The sequence below is a fragment of the Lepidochelys kempii genome, chromosome 7 (assembly GCF_965140285.1).
Source record: "Lepidochelys kempii isolate rLepKem1 chromosome 7, rLepKem1.hap1, whole genome shotgun sequence".
In the NCBI taxonomy this organism is placed as follows: domain Eukaryota; kingdom Metazoa; phylum Chordata; order Testudines; family Cheloniidae; genus Lepidochelys; species Lepidochelys kempii.
Window position 1 is genome coordinate 84,371,989 of NC_136386.1, and position 18,062 is coordinate 84,390,050.

At 43.9% G+C, this 18,062-nt stretch overlaps 1 protein-coding gene across 2 annotated transcripts; it reads left to right on the top strand.

Annotated features, from left to right (window-relative positions):
• TBATA (thymus, brain and testes associated) lies at positions 1-16,962 on the top strand. Of its 2 annotated transcripts, XM_073353577.2 has the most exons (10): positions 1-88; positions 2,395-2,451; positions 4,892-5,139; positions 6,020-6,190; positions 7,939-8,030; positions 9,405-9,569; positions 12,004-12,085; positions 13,853-14,009; positions 14,576-14,625; positions 15,785-16,962. In XM_073353577.2, the coding sequence occupies exons 2-10, from the start codon at positions 2,405-2,407 to the stop codon at positions 15,862-15,864; spliced, it is 1,092 nt and encodes a 363-aa protein (XP_073209678.1). In that variant the 5' UTR covers positions 1-88; positions 2,395-2,404; the 3' UTR covers positions 15,865-16,962. The 2 variants fall into 2 exon arrangements, with proteins under 2 accessions (XP_073209678.1, XP_073209681.1); XM_073353580.2 differs by lacking the exon at positions 2,395-2,451 and having other exon boundaries at positions 35-88.
• The last annotated feature ends 1,100 nt before the right edge of the window (positions 16,963-18,062 follow it).

Consider the following 18,062-nt stretch of genomic DNA (forward strand, 5'->3'; position numbering starts at 1 on the left):
AACACAAGTGAGGTAATTTTGCACTTCTCCCTCCAGACCGTGGGAGCAAAGGGGACTCATTCACCAAGCTATGGTAGCTGTGTAAACAGTGAGTAGGTCCTTTATATATATGTATTTAATAACAGGTACATTTCTGGCTTTTACTGCTTTCTTTGTTCAAATACCAGAGTCCCAACTTTCCCTTTGAAACAGCAGCCCTCTGAAATGTAGGAAGCTGGGGAGAAGGAGCTTCTAGCAAGTAGCCCTGATTTATGCAAATATGTATGAACAAGCTACGTCCCAGACCACATCTGTGTGAAAAGAAAGGTACACTTGCACATAAAATAGCTGGGATGGACAGGTAGGTAGCTTCCGAATTCCCAAAGTCTGAGACTTAGTGCTGCTGCTTTTATAGCCCTCATGTTTGAGTGTCCACTCCCACACATTACCTTGGTTATTACTGTTTGTGTTTTTCTCATCTCATACCTGAGTCTATGAGGTACTCAGTACTCTCAACTCCCATTGGCTTCAGAAGGGGTTGAGGGTGCTCAGCATTTTGCAAGGTCAGGCTAGTTTTGTTTCTTGGCTCTGACTATATACATGATTAGCAGAGTCTCTGCTGGCATTATTTTATGTATTTATTTATTTGCATTGCCATTGTACCTGGAGACCCCAACCAAGATCAGAACCCCATTGTGCTAGTCGCTGTACATAAATGTAGAATGAACCAGTCTCTGCTCTGAATAGCTTACAATATATATATATATATATAAATAGATAAGATAAACAAATGATGGGAGAATATAAGTACCATTATCTTCATTTTACAGTGGAGGAATTGAAGCATAGAGAGATTAAGTGTCTTGCCCCAGGTCACACAAGAGATCTGTGGAACAGCAAGGATTTGAATCTAGCTCTGCTAAATTGCAGTCTACCTGCTTAATCACAAGACCATCCTTTCTGTGCCTTCTGGGTATACTACTATTAGGAAGGTTTCATCTGAATTAAAAATACATTTTTAGGGAGTTTTCAAAGAGTTATAGAAATGAGGGGGTGAAAAGATTTATTAGGTCATCTAATTAAAGTACAACATATACCAATCCTGTACACCTCAGCTGGGAAACCAACTATACTTATACATACCACAACTTTGATTCATACGGTAGATGCATCACAAAAGTGAAACTGCCACAAGTCTGTTTCACAAGGGGAAGAACCAGCCCCAGTTACTGGGGGGATGACTATTTTCAGAGGATTTATTTAAATGAACTTTAAATAACTCACAGTGACTTGTTAAGGTGTCATCTGTCTGATGACTGGTGAGGGCTGGCTGGACTTCTTAAGGCGCCCTGTTTACATGTGACTGCATTGTTGGGGTGCTGCTGAATATGCTGAATATGTATCATAATCTCCTCCTAGTCCTGGTCACTGAGATCCACACTACAGGTTTGCAAAATACTTCTTTAAATTTCCTTTGCTCGCTGCCCCAGCTGCCTCTTCAGCACCAGCCGTTCTTTAGAATTAGCGTGGGGGGTGGCAAGGTGGATGGTTTGGCCTAGGTATGGCACGGACAAAATAGCTTTCAGGCAGATATTCAGGCACTGGCCTTTAAAAAGCTGTAATTTCTAAACTAAAGGAATGTTTAAGCAAATACAGATAAACTATATGTCAATGATCTCCCCAGTGGGCTCCACTTTAGTTCCATTTGAAATGGTGAATTATGAAGCAGAAGGTAGAGGGAAATGATAGCACCTAAAGCTTCTTCTTGTGATTTGTTCTGCCCTTTATTAACACGTGTGGAGTGTTTGAAACCTATGCCCAGGGGTACTGAGCAATGAATCCCACTAATCCCTGCTAAGCACCAACCCACACCCTGGGCCTGTTGTGTGATTTAGGGATTCATTATGCAGACACAAGGTGACCAGTGTCATGTGGGTCTTTTTCACTTCCCATTGGTTCCTGAGGGAACCCATTAAAGCTCTGAGGAAGTACCTCTTTGTTTCTATTTGTAAATGCTACTTCAGGAAGCACCTGCCAACACAACGTGGTATAATAATACTTCCCCCTTATAGAACGCTTTATAAACATTCACTGATCCTCACAACACCCCTGTGAGGTAGGTATTGTTAGCCCCATTTTACAGGTGAGGAAACTGACACAAAGAGATGTCAATGGTTTGAGTGATGTGAGAGCTCAACACCTCTCAGACCATGGTATAAGTGAATTTAGGAACTGAATGTACCTTAAATTATAGCAATTGTGAGAAGAAAGATTCGGTCTCCCCATACAATAGATGGAGAGTGTGTCCATAGGTGTGTATAGTACATGTACATAGAATCCATGTGTCTAAATTCCCAACTGGACTGTGCAGCTACGGATGCTAGAATAATCACCAACTTTTCTGTATTGTCATAGAATCACTAAAATGGCAACAGAGATAAAGAACTTGGAACTTGTTCTTCAGCAGCTGGAGTAAGTACCCAAGAGCCATTCCCTACATTTGGAAGAAACACCTAAGCAGCAATGCCCATGAGTGAGCTGGTGGGAAAGCAGCAGCTTGTACCCATGCAAACAGTAACTGAGCTGATGGGGCTGCTGACTAAAAATGGTCATATGGGGTGGTGATGGGTGTCTCATTGCTGACAAAGAGGGAAGCCTGCTGAGCCCATCTCCATCAGGCAGAGAAAAAAAAACATTCTGCTTGGAGTTTAGAGTATTAGCTTTCTAGCTTATAAAGCTGCACACACCAGGTGTCCTGTGCAGTGACATAAGCAGAGCTCAAGTTACATTGTGCGGTAACAACACTGAGTGACAGACCATTAAAAAGTCTGGTTTTGGTTTTCATTTTGAAACCATGGGTGAATAACTACAGAGGCAGCATCCTTTCCCAGGACTAAACCTGGGTGAATCGTTCATAACAAATAATTCACAATGAATTTCACCTTGTTTTCTGTTCCCACTTTGTTTGCAAAAAGAGAACATTTTTCTGACCTATATTTGCGGTATGAAATTATTCACTGAGTAATTTCTGCTGATAATCCTTGGTCTGTGGCTTGTTTATGAGCAGTTTGTTGGGGATGTTCAGTGCATTGAGAGTAAGCTGTCCAGGGCTAGATTCTCTATATTTCAGCTGGCCCTTTAACACTGCCCTTGGGTCAAAGAAGGCATAACAGGATTACTGGGGATTCCCCTTTTGTAGGTGAATTCCAGGCTGGTATAGAGCCAAGTAGCCTGTTGTAGGCCACCTCTTCATGCCCTGCTCCAAAGATAGGGGGCACATCAGGGAGAAGAGACATGTTGGGGTAATTCTCAGACAGCAGAACGGCCATCTAAGGGGCTATTATAGCTAGGGTAGGTTACAACAACCTGAGGCTGTTCTTATACTTACAGCAGGGGATGAACTGTCCCCTGGCTGCCCCCAGCCTCAGTGGGCTGCAAAGGTGTTTCTAAACCACCTTTTTCCCAATACCCCAAGTCTTGCCCATAGTACATAGATTGGACTGATTGGATGAGCACAATGCTTAGAATCAGGTTTCTGGTGCTAATACTCATACTAATGAATTCAAATTCACTTTCTACAAGAGTTGCCTGAAAACATGCCATTTCTACAAACATGCCTGTCAATCAACTTGTATTCATGTAATGCAAACACAGAAGGGCTCTCAATGAATATTCAGGCAAAATTCAGCACTCACTCAGCTCTACTCAGCAGTTAACAGCCCCCGTTTGAAATACTGCCTGGGCCTGCAAATCACTTCCAAAGAAACCTTCCCTGCACATCATTCTCCTGCTGCAACAGAGAGCATTTTGAAAACTTTGTTCCTGCCAAAGCATAGAGCACTCTGACACGCAGTGGGCTGCCATGGGGAAGTATGTGGGGAGTCCTAAAATGGTCTTTTTTTGTAGCACTTCAGAAGGATCAGCGCTGAGTTAAGATGATCATGAGGAAAAATCAGAACCCACATATTCCTAGGTCTCCTCTGGTTCTGATCTAGGAAACAGAACACTGAGCCAGACACTCAAGCAAAATATGATGATTTTTTTCTAGCTAAGAAACGCAGTGAAGCATGAGCATGATGCTACAATGGCTCCTGCTCCTCATATTAGCATTGATGCTAATAATGCTGGGAGTCATCTGGTGAAACGCCGGCTAACGATCCTCTGAGTGGAGGAGTTTTTGTCAGGCTTGAGAATGTGATCTCAGTGCTGTGGTAAAGCTGAGCTCCTAACCTTGCCTGTCTCAGCAGATGACAGATCAGGAAGCCATGACTCTGAGTCACCCGTCAAAGCTGCCAGCTGGGGCAGTTCTCATTGTTTTCATGGGGGTTTCCCTCAGAAGGCTCCTTTTTCTGTATGTCAACAGAAACATGGGAGTCTGTGTGGGCTTGCTTCTCAGCTTACACATTCATGTGTGCTCTTGCTGGCCTACCAGGTAACAACAAAGTGTTCCCATAAATACAGAACAGACCTGTTCAACACAGGGAGCAAACTATCCTATCAGCTTCTCTTCACTCAGGTATTTCATTCAAGCTATTTTTCCTCAGTAAATTTGTCTAGAGCATTAAGTGCATTTCAGGTGGGTATGAAATTCAGATCCAAGGTTTCCCCTTCTGTAAATGAAACATTCTAACAAAGTCTGCTCCGGTGTCAATAAGGGAGAGGATTCCCTCAGTTTGCCGCAATCCCTTGGGATGTGAAGGAAAAGAATAAGTGATAGTGGATCTCTCTGCCTGGTCAGAATGGATTTGGGGTGAAATCCCTGAGAGGAAGATAACCTGCACTGGAGTTTGATGCCTACTTGGAATGGATTCTCACTCTGCCTTTCATGAACCTGACTAGTACCTAAGATACAGACATTTTCATAAAATGTGATTGCATGCTGATACATGGTTTTCTTCTCTTTTTCTTCAAGAACCAAGTGTATATCTGCTAAGGAGAAGATGGAGATGCTAAGGAGCCCAGTTGCTGGTCCATTCAAAGGACAAGACATCACAGCATTAGCAGGAAAACTCAAACACGTGGCTCTAAACACACCACTGCGGTTTAGTATGGAGGCCATGAGACCCCAGTCAAAGAACAACTCTCGCTTTGGCAACCTAAGCCACCATTCCTTCTTCTCACGGCACAACCCCCATCCTCACCGAGTGACCCACATCCAAGGTATGGCCTTAGGATGGGGGGGGGCAGGAAACAGGAGTTGAAGGCATTAATGATGTGGCCTTTCTTTGCTGAGGAGCAGAGGTCAGATGGGATGGGAGGAAACCGAAAAATTAATGTAATGCTTCAGCACAGGCCTGATTGCAGAGTACAGTGGGATATGAGGAAAGTAGCAGAACTTTGACTGCATAATGTTTCTAGAGTAAGTGTTGCCCTGGTGATTCTTCTGAGCAGCAGTTATGATCTGAGTGAGACTCCTTAGGTTGATATCATGCATGTCTTTGTTCCATCCCAGGACCTAGTTCAGACAATCAACTACTGCATCATCTGGATAAGATAATCCCAGCTGTGTATTTCCAATGTAGGAATTTATCCCATGCCTGGCTTCCTGTTTAAAGATGATATAGGCAGTAGTAATTCATCCAAACTGTGTATTCCCTAACTAAATATAGATCTATAAACAGAGGTGCTTCAGGAATCCATTCAGTATTATTGGGGCAGGGGAGGAAAATTGATCTATGTATGCCACCACAAAATTCATGCACCTACAGATTTATTATTCCGGCAGAAAGTAACTGTAAATGCTGTGTGTTATGCAAGGTGAAAGACTATTTTCTTGTGTGCTTCTTCCATTGACAGGTTTCAGAGTAGCAGCTGTGTTAGTCTGTATTCGCAAAAAGAAAAGGAGTACTAGTGGCACCTTAAAGACTAACCAATTTATTTGAGCATAAGCTTTCGTGAGCTACAGCTCACTTCATTGGCTGTAGCTCATGAAAGCTTATGCTCAAATAAATTGGTTAGTCTCTAAGGTGCCACTAGTACTCCTTTTCTTCTTCCATTGAGTTACTAACTGATATTTACCTCTTTTCATTTTCTTTTGTAGGCTTAAATGGCGCCCCCATCTGTATGGTTAATGATGCGTGGTCTGTGCTGACTCCTTTGTCACCTCATCCAATGATAAAAGGCCAGCTTTCTACTACTGTACTGGGGGTGTCAGGGGCCCAGATGCCGATTGGAGATCCACATAGTAATCTTGTCCCCAGGTTAACTGTAGGTTAGTGTGCTGCTCACACACGCGAGTGCGGTAGACTGCTTGATCAGGATGCCCTGTTGGGTGGCCTTTTGTCCAATTAAGTGGAATTCCTTAATTAACAAAATTAATCATGCTGTACCTGAAATGGTTCTCAAATGACTGCCCTTGTTTTGGCTTGCTACAGGACTGGAGGTAGCTCAGGTCTTACATTGACAAAAGACTGAGCCTGATTATTTTTCCTGCCCCTTTGAGCTGAAGTGGTTTTGAACCAGAGAAACATAATGCCAGGTTTCAGAGACAGCATGTATTGCCACACAGCACTGGTGGAAAAGCAGCTTTGCCCTGGCAGACATCTTCCTGTGGCATACAAAAGCACCATCAGCTTCTCATTTTTACAAGGGCCAGATAGCCCTGTTTGAGAACCACTTAATCACTTGCACGTATCCCAAACATGGAATTACCATGGCAATTAAGTGATGGACAGTTAGGGCAGTGGTTAGGTTAGGGCAGTGGTTCTCAACCAGGGGTACGCATACCACTGGGGGTACTCAGAGGTTTTCCTCATCTAGATATTTGCCTACTTTTACAACAGGTGACATAAAAAGCACTAGCAAAGTCAGTACAAACTAAAATTTCATACAGACAATGACTTGTTTATACTGCTCTATCTTCTACACACTGAAATGTAAGTACAATATTTATAGTCCAATTGATTTATTGTATAATTATATGGTAAAAATGAGAAAGTAAGCAATTTTTCTGTAATAGTGTGACACTTTTGTATGTTTATGTCTGATTTTCTAAGTAAGTAATTTTTAAGGGAGGTGAAATTTGGGGATACAAGACAAATCAGACTCCTGAAAGGGATACAGTAATCTGGAAAGGTTGAGAGCCACTGGGTTAGAGGTGTCTGCTTGTCCTTTCCCATCTTTCAGAGATATCACTGTGAGCACAGTGCCCCTTTGTTCTGCGCTCCTCAGTCTCCTGAGACTCTCCAGCAGCTTTATTTTTTGGCAATATGAAGCTAGGGGTTCTCCCTTCACTTGGAGGGCATCAGACCTCAGACATGCACAATGCTTTGGTGTTGCACCAACCACCTGGTACAACAGAATCCAAGGAGGAAGCAGTGTGTCTGATTCTGAACTGCCCATCTTGAGCAATAGGCTGTGGAGCACAGGCCTCTCACCAAGATTTTAGTGCTCTCGTTTTTAGCCTTCTGTACCCCCGCAGCCCTGACTCTCCCTGCAGAGCCCATAGCCCACACAGGAGGCTTTAACAGTGGAAAAGAGCAGAGATTTGAGAGATTCCCCCCTCTTCATCTTCTCATCCATCTCTGCAACACCCTCCCTCCTGTACGAGCCTCTATCTCCTTCCCATATTATACCACAAAGTTTGCACTTGGATGTTTGTGTTACCTCTAGGGCTACTCATGGTGTGAAAGATGGGAACCTTCCTTTCCACTCACTCTCATACAAAAGAGTATCACTGCTTAAGATACAGTATATCCCATAATACCTTGTAATGTATCCAGTGGTTGTAGGTACCATTTATTTGCATTTCATTTCCATCCAAGCTCTGCAGGGGAACTGTTGGCCTCATGATGAGACCCATGCAAATACCTTTCCACAGTGAAAATAGGAAGTCATGGATGCCTAGGGGGAGGAATTCAAGGTGTGGTCTATGTTCAGACTTATACAGGGTTTATAAGTGCTGTAGGAACTAAGTGATGCTACTATACTGAGCTTTCTCACATGTCTCCTATCTCACAGGTGTCTTGTCCGATGCATGGAGAGAAGAACTGCGGGAACTCGCTGCCAGAGTTAGTGCTTCCTCCTCCACTGAAATGGAGCAAAAGGAAGTGGTGAGTTTTTCATACTGCAAGCATGACCCTTAGGGTTGCTTTACTCTTGAGTGTCATCTAACCAACACCTGGAATAAAATAAAGAAATGGAAGGGAGGGAGCAGAAAAACCTGAAGAGAGTTTTTCATGAGGCTGCTATATCACTACTGTAGGTCATGTGGCCCAGTCTGTTGGTGACAGCATCAAGACTTGAAGGGTCATGTGGAAATCTATTTGGTAAAGATCATTTTAAATTACCTACTTACTCCTAATCTAAACAAGGCAAAATGTGCAATGGAATGTGACCCATACCCAGATCTGGAGATCCCCAAATTTTGGAGGTTGACCAAAATCTGAGCTCTGATCCAAATTTTGCAGATGATTTATTTGCTTTTATAATGTACTGGATCATAACTTCTGGATCTCTACTATCCCATTCTCTGGGGTGTTTAATATCTGGAGCCAAAATTTGTAGTTTGAGTCTTTAACAACTACTCAGAGGGGACCATGCCAAAAGGAGAAGTGGGTCAACACTAGTTTTTCACCTCTTGACACATAGGCTCAAATCTACTTTAGGGTACAGATGAAATTGGTTTCAAACTCTTGTAGAGGAACATCACAAAACAATCGCACAATGACACAATTGTTAATCTCCAGTGGAGGGAGAATCAGGATTTACAGGATGTTGTAGGTCAAAATTAAGGAGCAAAACTGTGCGAAAGATCATGGCCGGATACAGCAGAGGTGTTTTAGGTCAGGATCGAAGGACACTGGCAGTGCTGTGGGGAGCCAGAGGTAGAATACCAATACATATTACAGGTCAGGATTGAGGTGCATATATAGCACTGCATACAGGAAGTTTACACAACCCCTACATGCACTGTATCAGCTCCAGTGAGTGCTGTCACTCACTTTCAAGAGCAACAAATTCAGCACCCTGGATTAGCATTCTTTAATACTGGGACCTGATAATCTCAGTGTTAATTTATAAATGAATATAGCTGCATAAGGATACCTATGGGTTTAGATGCAGTGTTTGGGCTTTGACCATTCAGTTGTCTGTCTCTTCTGACAGACAGCAGTACGTGGTGCACAAGTTTCAGTTTTAAATAAAACACTGTTTGCAAAATCAGTGCACAGTTCACAGCTGGAGAGAAACACACCTCCCAGGTGAGCTTTTAGTATTGCACAGTAGTTTCACTTTAACTGCAGCAGGTACATTCATATTTTTTGCAACAGCCAAGCACCTCTTTGTTCATGTGTTGATGAAGATTTCCCCTTTCGTCACAGCCTTTTTACACTCAGTCTTGTTCTAATCATTTTATCTCCTGTGCAACTCCTGTCCCACGCTCAGCCCTCTAATCAGAAAGCATGTGTGCATTTGCATTTTAACAGGTGGAAGAGCCCCAGAGAGCAACACAGTACTCAGCAGAAACTGGGCGCCTCATCCCACCTTCTTCTCGGGCAACAATCCGCCATACACCCCACCAGTTGTGCCGGAATAATGCAAAGAACAAAGGCAAAGATGCTGCCCTGTCTTTCCAAGGCCAAGAGCTGGTAGTAAGTAGAACATAATGAGAAAGAGTAGCTACACCTGGTACTTCCTGCTGCTCACATCCTCTGTGTGACTATTTTTCCTTTAGGACTGTCGCAGGGTAGATACACTCCATCCTGTGCGCTGGGTCAGGTATGGGAAAAAAAATGTACAGCACCCTGTTGGGTCCTGTGTTCGTGACTCTGACTATAAAACATGGTACTACAGCCTAGTGGCTGGAGTCAATAAAGCAGCTCTTCCGCTCAGGACAGCGTGGCCTAATGTCCAGAGTCAATAAAGTAACCCACATCGGTGGGATTGTGTGGCCGATTGGCCTGTTGGGGGAATGGGGCGCCACTTAGGGGTGTGTGGCATCCAGGGCAGAGCAACTCGGGCCCTCTTTGCTCCTCCATGTCCCAGCCCGGGGCCCTGGTGGTGGTGGAGGGGGTGCTCACCACCAAGCCAATGGGGATCCTCCCAAAACACTCTGACTGGTTCCACAGTTCACTCACTGCAGAAAAGTCTAAGTTCCCTGGGCTGCTTCCTATCCTTTTCTCCCTCGACGAGGCTCCACTGTCCCCACGGGTCTCTGGGGTCCTCAAGTGGCCTAGCTCCTGCCAGTGCAGTCCCTTCTCCAGGCTCATCAAGCAGCCTGAGCTGTGTGTGCTGTGGCTCTGTAACTGGGACCTATAGCAGCTCCCTACAGAGAGCCTACATCGTCCCCCTTCAGCAGCCTGTCCAAACTGAGTTGGGCTGCTTCCTTTTATACTCTGCCTCCAGGCTGAGCATGCGCAGCAGAGTCATTGGGGCAGGGCTTCCTCAGCCTGCAAAGCACAGTTAATCCTTTCAGGGCTGGTGCGAGTAGGTACACCTCGTCACAAGGACATTCTATATGTGCACATGGTGTTTTACAGAAAATCCATCACTTCCCTTAAATAGTTTGTTACAATGGATAATCACCATCACTGTTAAAACTGTGTGCCTTATTTCTAACTTGAATTGGTCTGGCTTCAACTTCTAGCGCTTGGTTCTTGTTCTGCCTTTTTCTGTTATATTAAAATGCCACTTGGTACCTGATATTTTCTCCCCATGAAGGTACTTGTACATTGTAATCAAGTCATCTCTCAATAGTCTTTTAGATAAACTAAACAGATTAAGCTCTTAAAGACATTTTCTCTAACTTTCAAATAATTTTGTGGCTCTTTTCTGCACCCCCTTGAATTTTTCCACATCTTTTTAAAAATGTGGACACCAGAACTGGATGCAGTATTCTAATATCAGTGTCACCAATGTCATATGCAGAGGTAAAAATCACTTCCCTAATCCTACTCACTAGTCCCCTGTTTATACATCCAAAGACTGTATTAGCCATTCTTTTGTTCTTAGATGTATGACTTTGCCTTTGGCTGTATGCAAACACATTTTAGTTGAATGGGTTCATCTTACCTAGTGATCCAGATTGCTCTGCATGACTGCCTTGTTGTCATCATTATTAACCACTCCACCAATCTTTGTCATCTGCAAATTATCAGCAATAATTTGATATTTACTTTGAGATCATTAATAAAAATGTTGACTGATGATAGGTTGTAGTGGGCAGGGAATAGAGAACTGACGTGTGTAAACAATGGAAAGAGAATGAATACTGCCCTTGTAGGAGTCATTTCTTCCCTCCCTCAAGGAGACAAGTTTGTTTACTAGAAGTCGGTTTGTTTTCCACAGCTTGGATTTGATATTGTTTTGTTTTTAAATGGTCAAGTGCCAGCAGACAGTGCCAGGTTAATTGCAGAAAGGCAGCTGAAAGGGGTACTAAGGAGAGATATTCATGAGAATCTGCAGCAGTGCCCAAGAAACATTTTGAAGTTCATCTCCTCTGCAGGCTGGGAGGAGAATGAGAAGTTCCAGTTTAGCATGTATAGCAAGTGTGACTAGGCCTGCCCCTGTTTTGCTTGCTCTAGGCACAATAGATAGAGGGAAACAAGAGATGGTAAAAAACAACACAGAACATGGAAACATGAGTTCACTCCTAACTGATAATGTACTCTTCTGAGGTGAGTTTGCGTGCCTGTATACAAGGACAACGGTCAGAAAGGAGTGAGCATGCAGTGCACCAGAAGACTCAATGTCCAAACAAATTTAGTCCAATTTAAACACCGACTCAGTGATCAGGGCCTTATCCTAGTCTTTGTTGGTGGGGGGAGATATCTACCCTTGCACACAGTAGGCTTTGATAGATCATCCTCTACTTCTTTTATTATATTTTCAAATGTGTAGGTTAGACCCTGAGCAAGGAACAGTAACTCATAAAACTGAAAAACCACACCTGTACGGTGTCTAGATAAGCAAGGTGCCTGTGTATGCATATCCTAATGACCTCCTGTTTGTCTGTGTTCCAGGTACAATCAGTGTCACTCTGACCTGATCATGCTGTCACTTTCTACTTTGCTCTTCTGCCAACAGATTTTGGAGCTGCTGTGTCAGATCCTGCAGACAGACTCTTTGTCGGCTATTCAGCAATGGCTGCTCACAGCTGGTCAGAGGGGTGAGGAGAACCTGAAACCTCAACTTGGTGCCTGAGCCAAAGGAATAGACAGCCACTTCTATTCTCAGAGTTTGGCACCCTAATTATCTCTACTTCAGCAACCACAAGTTTATTCCCAATACACACATTACAGCCTTTCAGGTCAACCTGAGTTTGTGGAGTATACATTTTTCTGTGAGGGGAAAATTTGCTTCTGGAGGAAAGATTTCTTTGTATGGAATCTATTAGGGTTTTCTAATGACCAGGTCTGCACTAACTGGTGAAGAACTAAGGATATGAATTTTGCTTGGTGTTCAGGGACTCAGATGCTGTGGTGATGGGATTGGAATAGAATCTGGACAGATGGATGGCGTGCATGGCTTTCTAAAAATTGTCTCTGTTAGTCTCAGTTTTTTCTTCATTCTGTCTTTCCTGCCAGTGATTGTCTTTTGGGTTTCACTGACCGTTATTGAATATGGCCCAGCATTAGTGAAAAACTTTTTCACTAAGAGGGTGGTGAAACACTGGAATGCGTTACCTAGGGAGGTAGTAGAATCTCCTTCCTTAGAGGTTTTTAAGGTCAGGCTTGACAAAGCCCTGGCTGGGATGATTTAACTGGGAATTGGTCCTGCTTCGAGCAGGGGGTTGGACTAGATGACCTTCAGGGGTCCTTTCCAACCCTGATATTCTATGATTCTATGATTAGAGTAAAGGACAGTTTCTATGTAAAAGTTATAGGCCAAAATTTTCAAAATAAGGCTCCTAAATCAATTACCTGATTTCCACAGGTGCTGACCTCAATGGGGGCTTCAGGTGCTCAGTACCTATGAAAGTCAGATCACTTATTAATCTGCTTAAATATGACTTTGGAGGCCTAACTTTAGGCCTTTATGTTTGAATATTTTGCTTCTGAGTTACAGGCTGCAGCTGAAGGTAATGCTGCTGCTGCTGAATTCAGGCTTCACTATTGAGTTCCAGTATAAAAATGCAGCTGTAGGAAGATAAATATTGTTGGCCAGATTATATTAATTGTATTCATTTTAAGAGTATTTGCTCTGGGTGTGTACCAGTTGAGTAAGGGAAATCCCTATTTCCACAAAAAGGGAATAGTGGGAGTAGGGTGACCAAGTGTGAAAAATCGGGACGGGGGTGGGAGGTAATAGGTGCCTATATAAGAAAAAGCCCTGAATATTGGGACTGTCCCTATAAAATCAGGACATCTAGTCACCTTAAATGGGAGCCAGAGTAGCTCTTCTGTTTAAATAACATTTAATAGATGGTATAACAGACTGTTTGAAACAGAATCATAGAATATCAGGGTTGGAAGGGACCTCAGGAGGTCATCTAGTCCAACCCCCTGCTCAAAGCAGGACCAATCCCCAATTTTTGCCCCAGATCCCTAAATGGCCCCCTCAAGGATTGAACTCACAACCCTGGGTTTAGCAGGCCAATGCTCAAACCACTGAGCTATCTTAGGTAGCACAGTAGCTTGTGACTCAACGGACCTATATTACAGCAAGAGACCATTACACATGCCACTGTTCCAAGACCAGGGTATCACTGGAGTCCTGCTGTACTTCTGATTGATCAACTTCTCTCTGCTCTGCTTGAACGCATGCTGCATAGAGGGGGTGAAGAAAGTGACAGACTACAGGGAATAGGGAAATCATTTTATGACATTCAAATGTTTCCATATCGGAACTTTTCTCTCTCTCTCACTCACTCTCTGTTTTGTAACAGGTGAGATATTGTTTCTTCTGCTGCCTACTTGTCTTCCTCTCATTACAGAAAAGGATCTTGTTATGAGGATGCTGCAGACTGCAACAGCCAACCTACAACTGGAGCCCCAGTCCTTGAGCACAAGCATGGAGCAGAGGCTTCAGTCCCAGACGGCAATGGGCCTGTCCTCCAGAGGGCAACACTTGGGAAGCAATCATCCAATCAGGTTCTGTCATAAAAATTATTCAATGGGATGTTCACAGTGTGACAGAGAACTGAAACATTTCACTTACTGAGAGCTGGAGACATGCTGGGTACATTAGCCTGCATGTACAGCAGCAAGAGGCGAGAAAGAGACTGTTACACAGAAAGAGATTAATCAAGCAAGCAATAAAACTGATTTTGTCCACCTTCTAACTCCCCCTCTCCCCCCGCCTCACCCCCATGTCAACTGGTTTAACTGAGGACCTGATCCAAAGCACATTTAAGTCAATGGCATGGCTTGCAGTCACTGCTCAATGGGGGCCCATTATTTCAGTAGCACATGCGTCAGAGATTAAGGTGAACTAGTAAAATTGTGCAGGGGCTTGGATTTCAGTCCTTCTATGTGGACTTCCAGTCAATAGCATGAGCAGAGTAACTAGAAAATAAAAATACACCTGAACACAGGAAGTGAATGGCAAAGTGACAGACTAATGCAACCCTTCATTTTCATGACTACCAGGTTTATTCAAAATTTAGAATTTTAGATTGAGAAAAATATTTAGTTTTCTCTGCATTTCTTTATAACAGATTGTCTCAGAGCCAGAAGCAAGAATCCATTCCAGAGGAAGACAAGCCAGGTAAAACTATTATATTAAATAAATACTTTGTATTTATTACATAATCCCTTCAAATCCCAGGGTCTTAAGACATTTTATAAACTTTAATTAAGCAGCAACAGACCTTTGAGGTAGGGAAGTATTTTACCCATTTTATGGATGATGCCTTAGAGAAGTTAAGTGATTTGCCAAGAGTCACACAGTGAGCAAATGGCAGAGCTAAGAATAGAAACCAAGAGGTCCTGGCTCCCAGTACAATGCTCTAACCACTTGATCAGACTTTCTGAACATTCACACTTTACTATGAGAGCAAGACTATACTACATATAGACAAATAAATGACAAATTCCTTGCAGGCTATATTTTGGTAACACAGAGTAGGAATTCAGGTAGCCTTTTTGTGGTTACCTCTGAGTGAACAGTAATGCATTCCCTGTGAAAGTTTTCAATCTGGCAGGGATTTGGGCATGGGATCAGGATAGAATTTCATCCTTAGTTTTGCGGTGAAAATTCTGTTAAGTAAATAAAAGAAGATTTTACCCAATGATACATCTGTGCCAGTAGAAATAAGTAAACTAGATTTTTAAAGCGTAAAATATGTTGCAACTTGCCATTCTCCTGAGCTACAGTTTTCAAAAAACAAAATACTGTATTCAAATCCAAATAAGCAAACCTGGCACTTCCTCCAAAGTTCAGTTGTTCCAAATCTTGGGGTTTATCAAAATAAACTCTGCTATGAGCAATTTTTGTGTCTTTTCTAGCTAAATAAAGTGTGTTGTTATAACCAGCAAAAACAGTGGGAAACATTTTCAAAAACTCTTGAGACTTCCGAGCCTACCTCCCATTTTCAAAAGTGATTTAGGCATTTATAAGACTACATCTCTTAGATCCAGATTTTAAAAAATATTTAGATGCTTCAAGATGCAAATAAGCACCCAGTTGCAATTTTAAAAGTGGCTAAGTACCTAACTCCCATTGATTTCAATGGGAGACAGGCACCTAGTAGGATTTTCAAAAGCCCCTAGACACCTATCTACTTTTGTAGGTGCCTAAATACCTTAAAAATCTGGCCTTTGGGCACTGAAAATGTTACCCACATGGGCGAGGCATTAACTGCTCTGTGAAATTATAACTGGTGTTGACCCACATTGACCCATCCCAAATTATTTTTAATTTTTAGTGCATATGGGTACTTCAGAAGTTCTCCAGTTCCATTTATCCCAGGATGTAAAGCAGAACCAGCCAGATCCACCCAATTAACTTGGAATCTTCTCTCATTCCTGATGGAAGAACCTCAAGAAGTGCTAGCACATTTCCTGCTATAGCTGCAGTGTTTTACTCTCATTACTCACCTAGTGAAAAAGTGTTCTGTAGAGTACATGAAAAGGCATGCAATATCCTGTATCACCTAATTCCTCTCTTCACTTTGACATTGTATGTTGAGTCATGGCAAATTTAAACAGAATTTGTTTAATGACTGTGCCATAGACATTAAGTCATACTGTAAAATGGGTCTCTGTGAAATTCCAAAAGTCCCCATAGCTGTAGATGCTTAAAGTACTGCTTCTGCTATGATCCAGCTGGGTATTTGGTTCAATATGCAGAATCACAAAGAGAATGTGGCTGTGTTTTTCCAATGATCTCAGATGCAGGAGGTGCATGGTCCATGGGGTGGGTTGACTCGCTGCTTGAAAGATTGGCCGTTAAACATTTCAGTCCTTCCTCTCAGATCCCGTGGGTACCGCTGAGCAATTGCTCGCCATTCCAAAGGACTCAAATCAGTCCTGTCAGTGCTTTTTTAAAGCCACTGGAGGAGACAAAGCCATTCTGGGTAGTAGAGTCATCCATATGTTAGTGATTCTCAGTTCTTTGGCTCCTTTTCACTGAACACAGCTGCTGCCTCATTACTTTCCCACTACGTGCCAGGAGGTAGCAATCTGGATAAAGAAGAACTGGTTGGAATTCAATCCAAATAAGAGAGAAGTGATGTTTGTTCACAGAGGCATTTAGAGGATTAGGTGGAGACACCACCTATGGAGGGTGTATGTCTGCTTTCTGGCAAAATAGCTCACAGCTGTTTGATCTTACTGGATCCATCACTGCTGCTCTTGGCTTCTCAGGTAGCAATGGTGGCCTGCAATTCCTTTTGTCATATATGGCTGTATGATTTTTCTTCTAATGTGGACCTTAGAACAATCTTCCATCTCTTTGTCTCCGCCAGGTTAGGTTACTGAAATGTGCAGATTTCTTTGGTAATGACATCATTGCATATCAATTACTTGTATAAAGAATGTATGACTCCTAGTATTTGCCTGTGGTCCCTTTAGAAATAAACTATCTGCTTGGGTATCCAGCTGATCTCCGTGACTCCTGCCACTCTGTGATCAGTTTACAGCGTCTGGAAGAAGCAGAGCACAGCACAGCACAGCAGACTGTAACAGTGCTAGGGCCACCAGGGCTGGATTAACCTTTTGTGGGCCCGGCGCCAAACATATTTTTGGGCCCTAGGGTGACCAGACAGTAAATGTGAAAAATCAGGACAGGGGTCGGGGGGTAATAGGAGTAAGAAAAAGACCCCAAAAATCAGGACTGTCCCTATAAAAATCGGGGCATCTGGTCACCCTAGTGGGCCCCCATGGGGGCAAAGGAGCATGGCGTTGGGAGGTCGGCCCCCAGAGCAAGGGGCCAGCCAGGGACAATGGGGCATAGCATGGTGGGGCCGGCCCCACTCCACCCAGCCCAGTGCAAGGGCACTGTATACAAACCGGCAATTGCCAGACGCACACTGGCCCACCCAGCACTGTGCTGCCAGCATGCCCCTTCCCCTCAGGGGTGGGCCCATGCCATGCCACACAGCCCCTGACTCCCTATGCCCAGCGTCCCCAAGAACTTCTATGTCCAGCAGCCCCACACACAGACCCTCCACCACAAATGCACAGCGGCCTGCACACCACCACCCCTGCCCAGCACCCCAACACACAGCCACACCACTACTGCCCAATGCACTTCCCCACAGCCCACCACCACAACTACACAGCACCCCACTCAGAGCCCCCACTGCCCAGCATCCCAACACACAGACCTCCCCCACCGTCCCCCAAGACACCCGCCACTGGCCTGCAGCCCCACACACACCTCCAGAGACCCACTCCCTCACACCCAGCACCCTGGCCACACTCACCAGCCTTGCTGGAAGGTGACAGCGTCTGCCAGGCTGAGCTGGCAGCGCGGCCAGGGCCAGGGCAGGGAATCACTCCGGCCTCTCGGGAGTGGCGCGATTGGCCAGGCTAGGGTCTGCCCCCACCCTGGCCAGACTCCCTCAAGACCCACTTGCCTGGAGATAGGGTGACCATATGTCCCCGTTTGGCCGGGGCAGTTCCCTTTTTAAGCTCTGACCCAGCCATCCTGACTTTTTTTGACAAAAACGGGCAGTTATCCCCATCAGCTGGCAAGAGCAA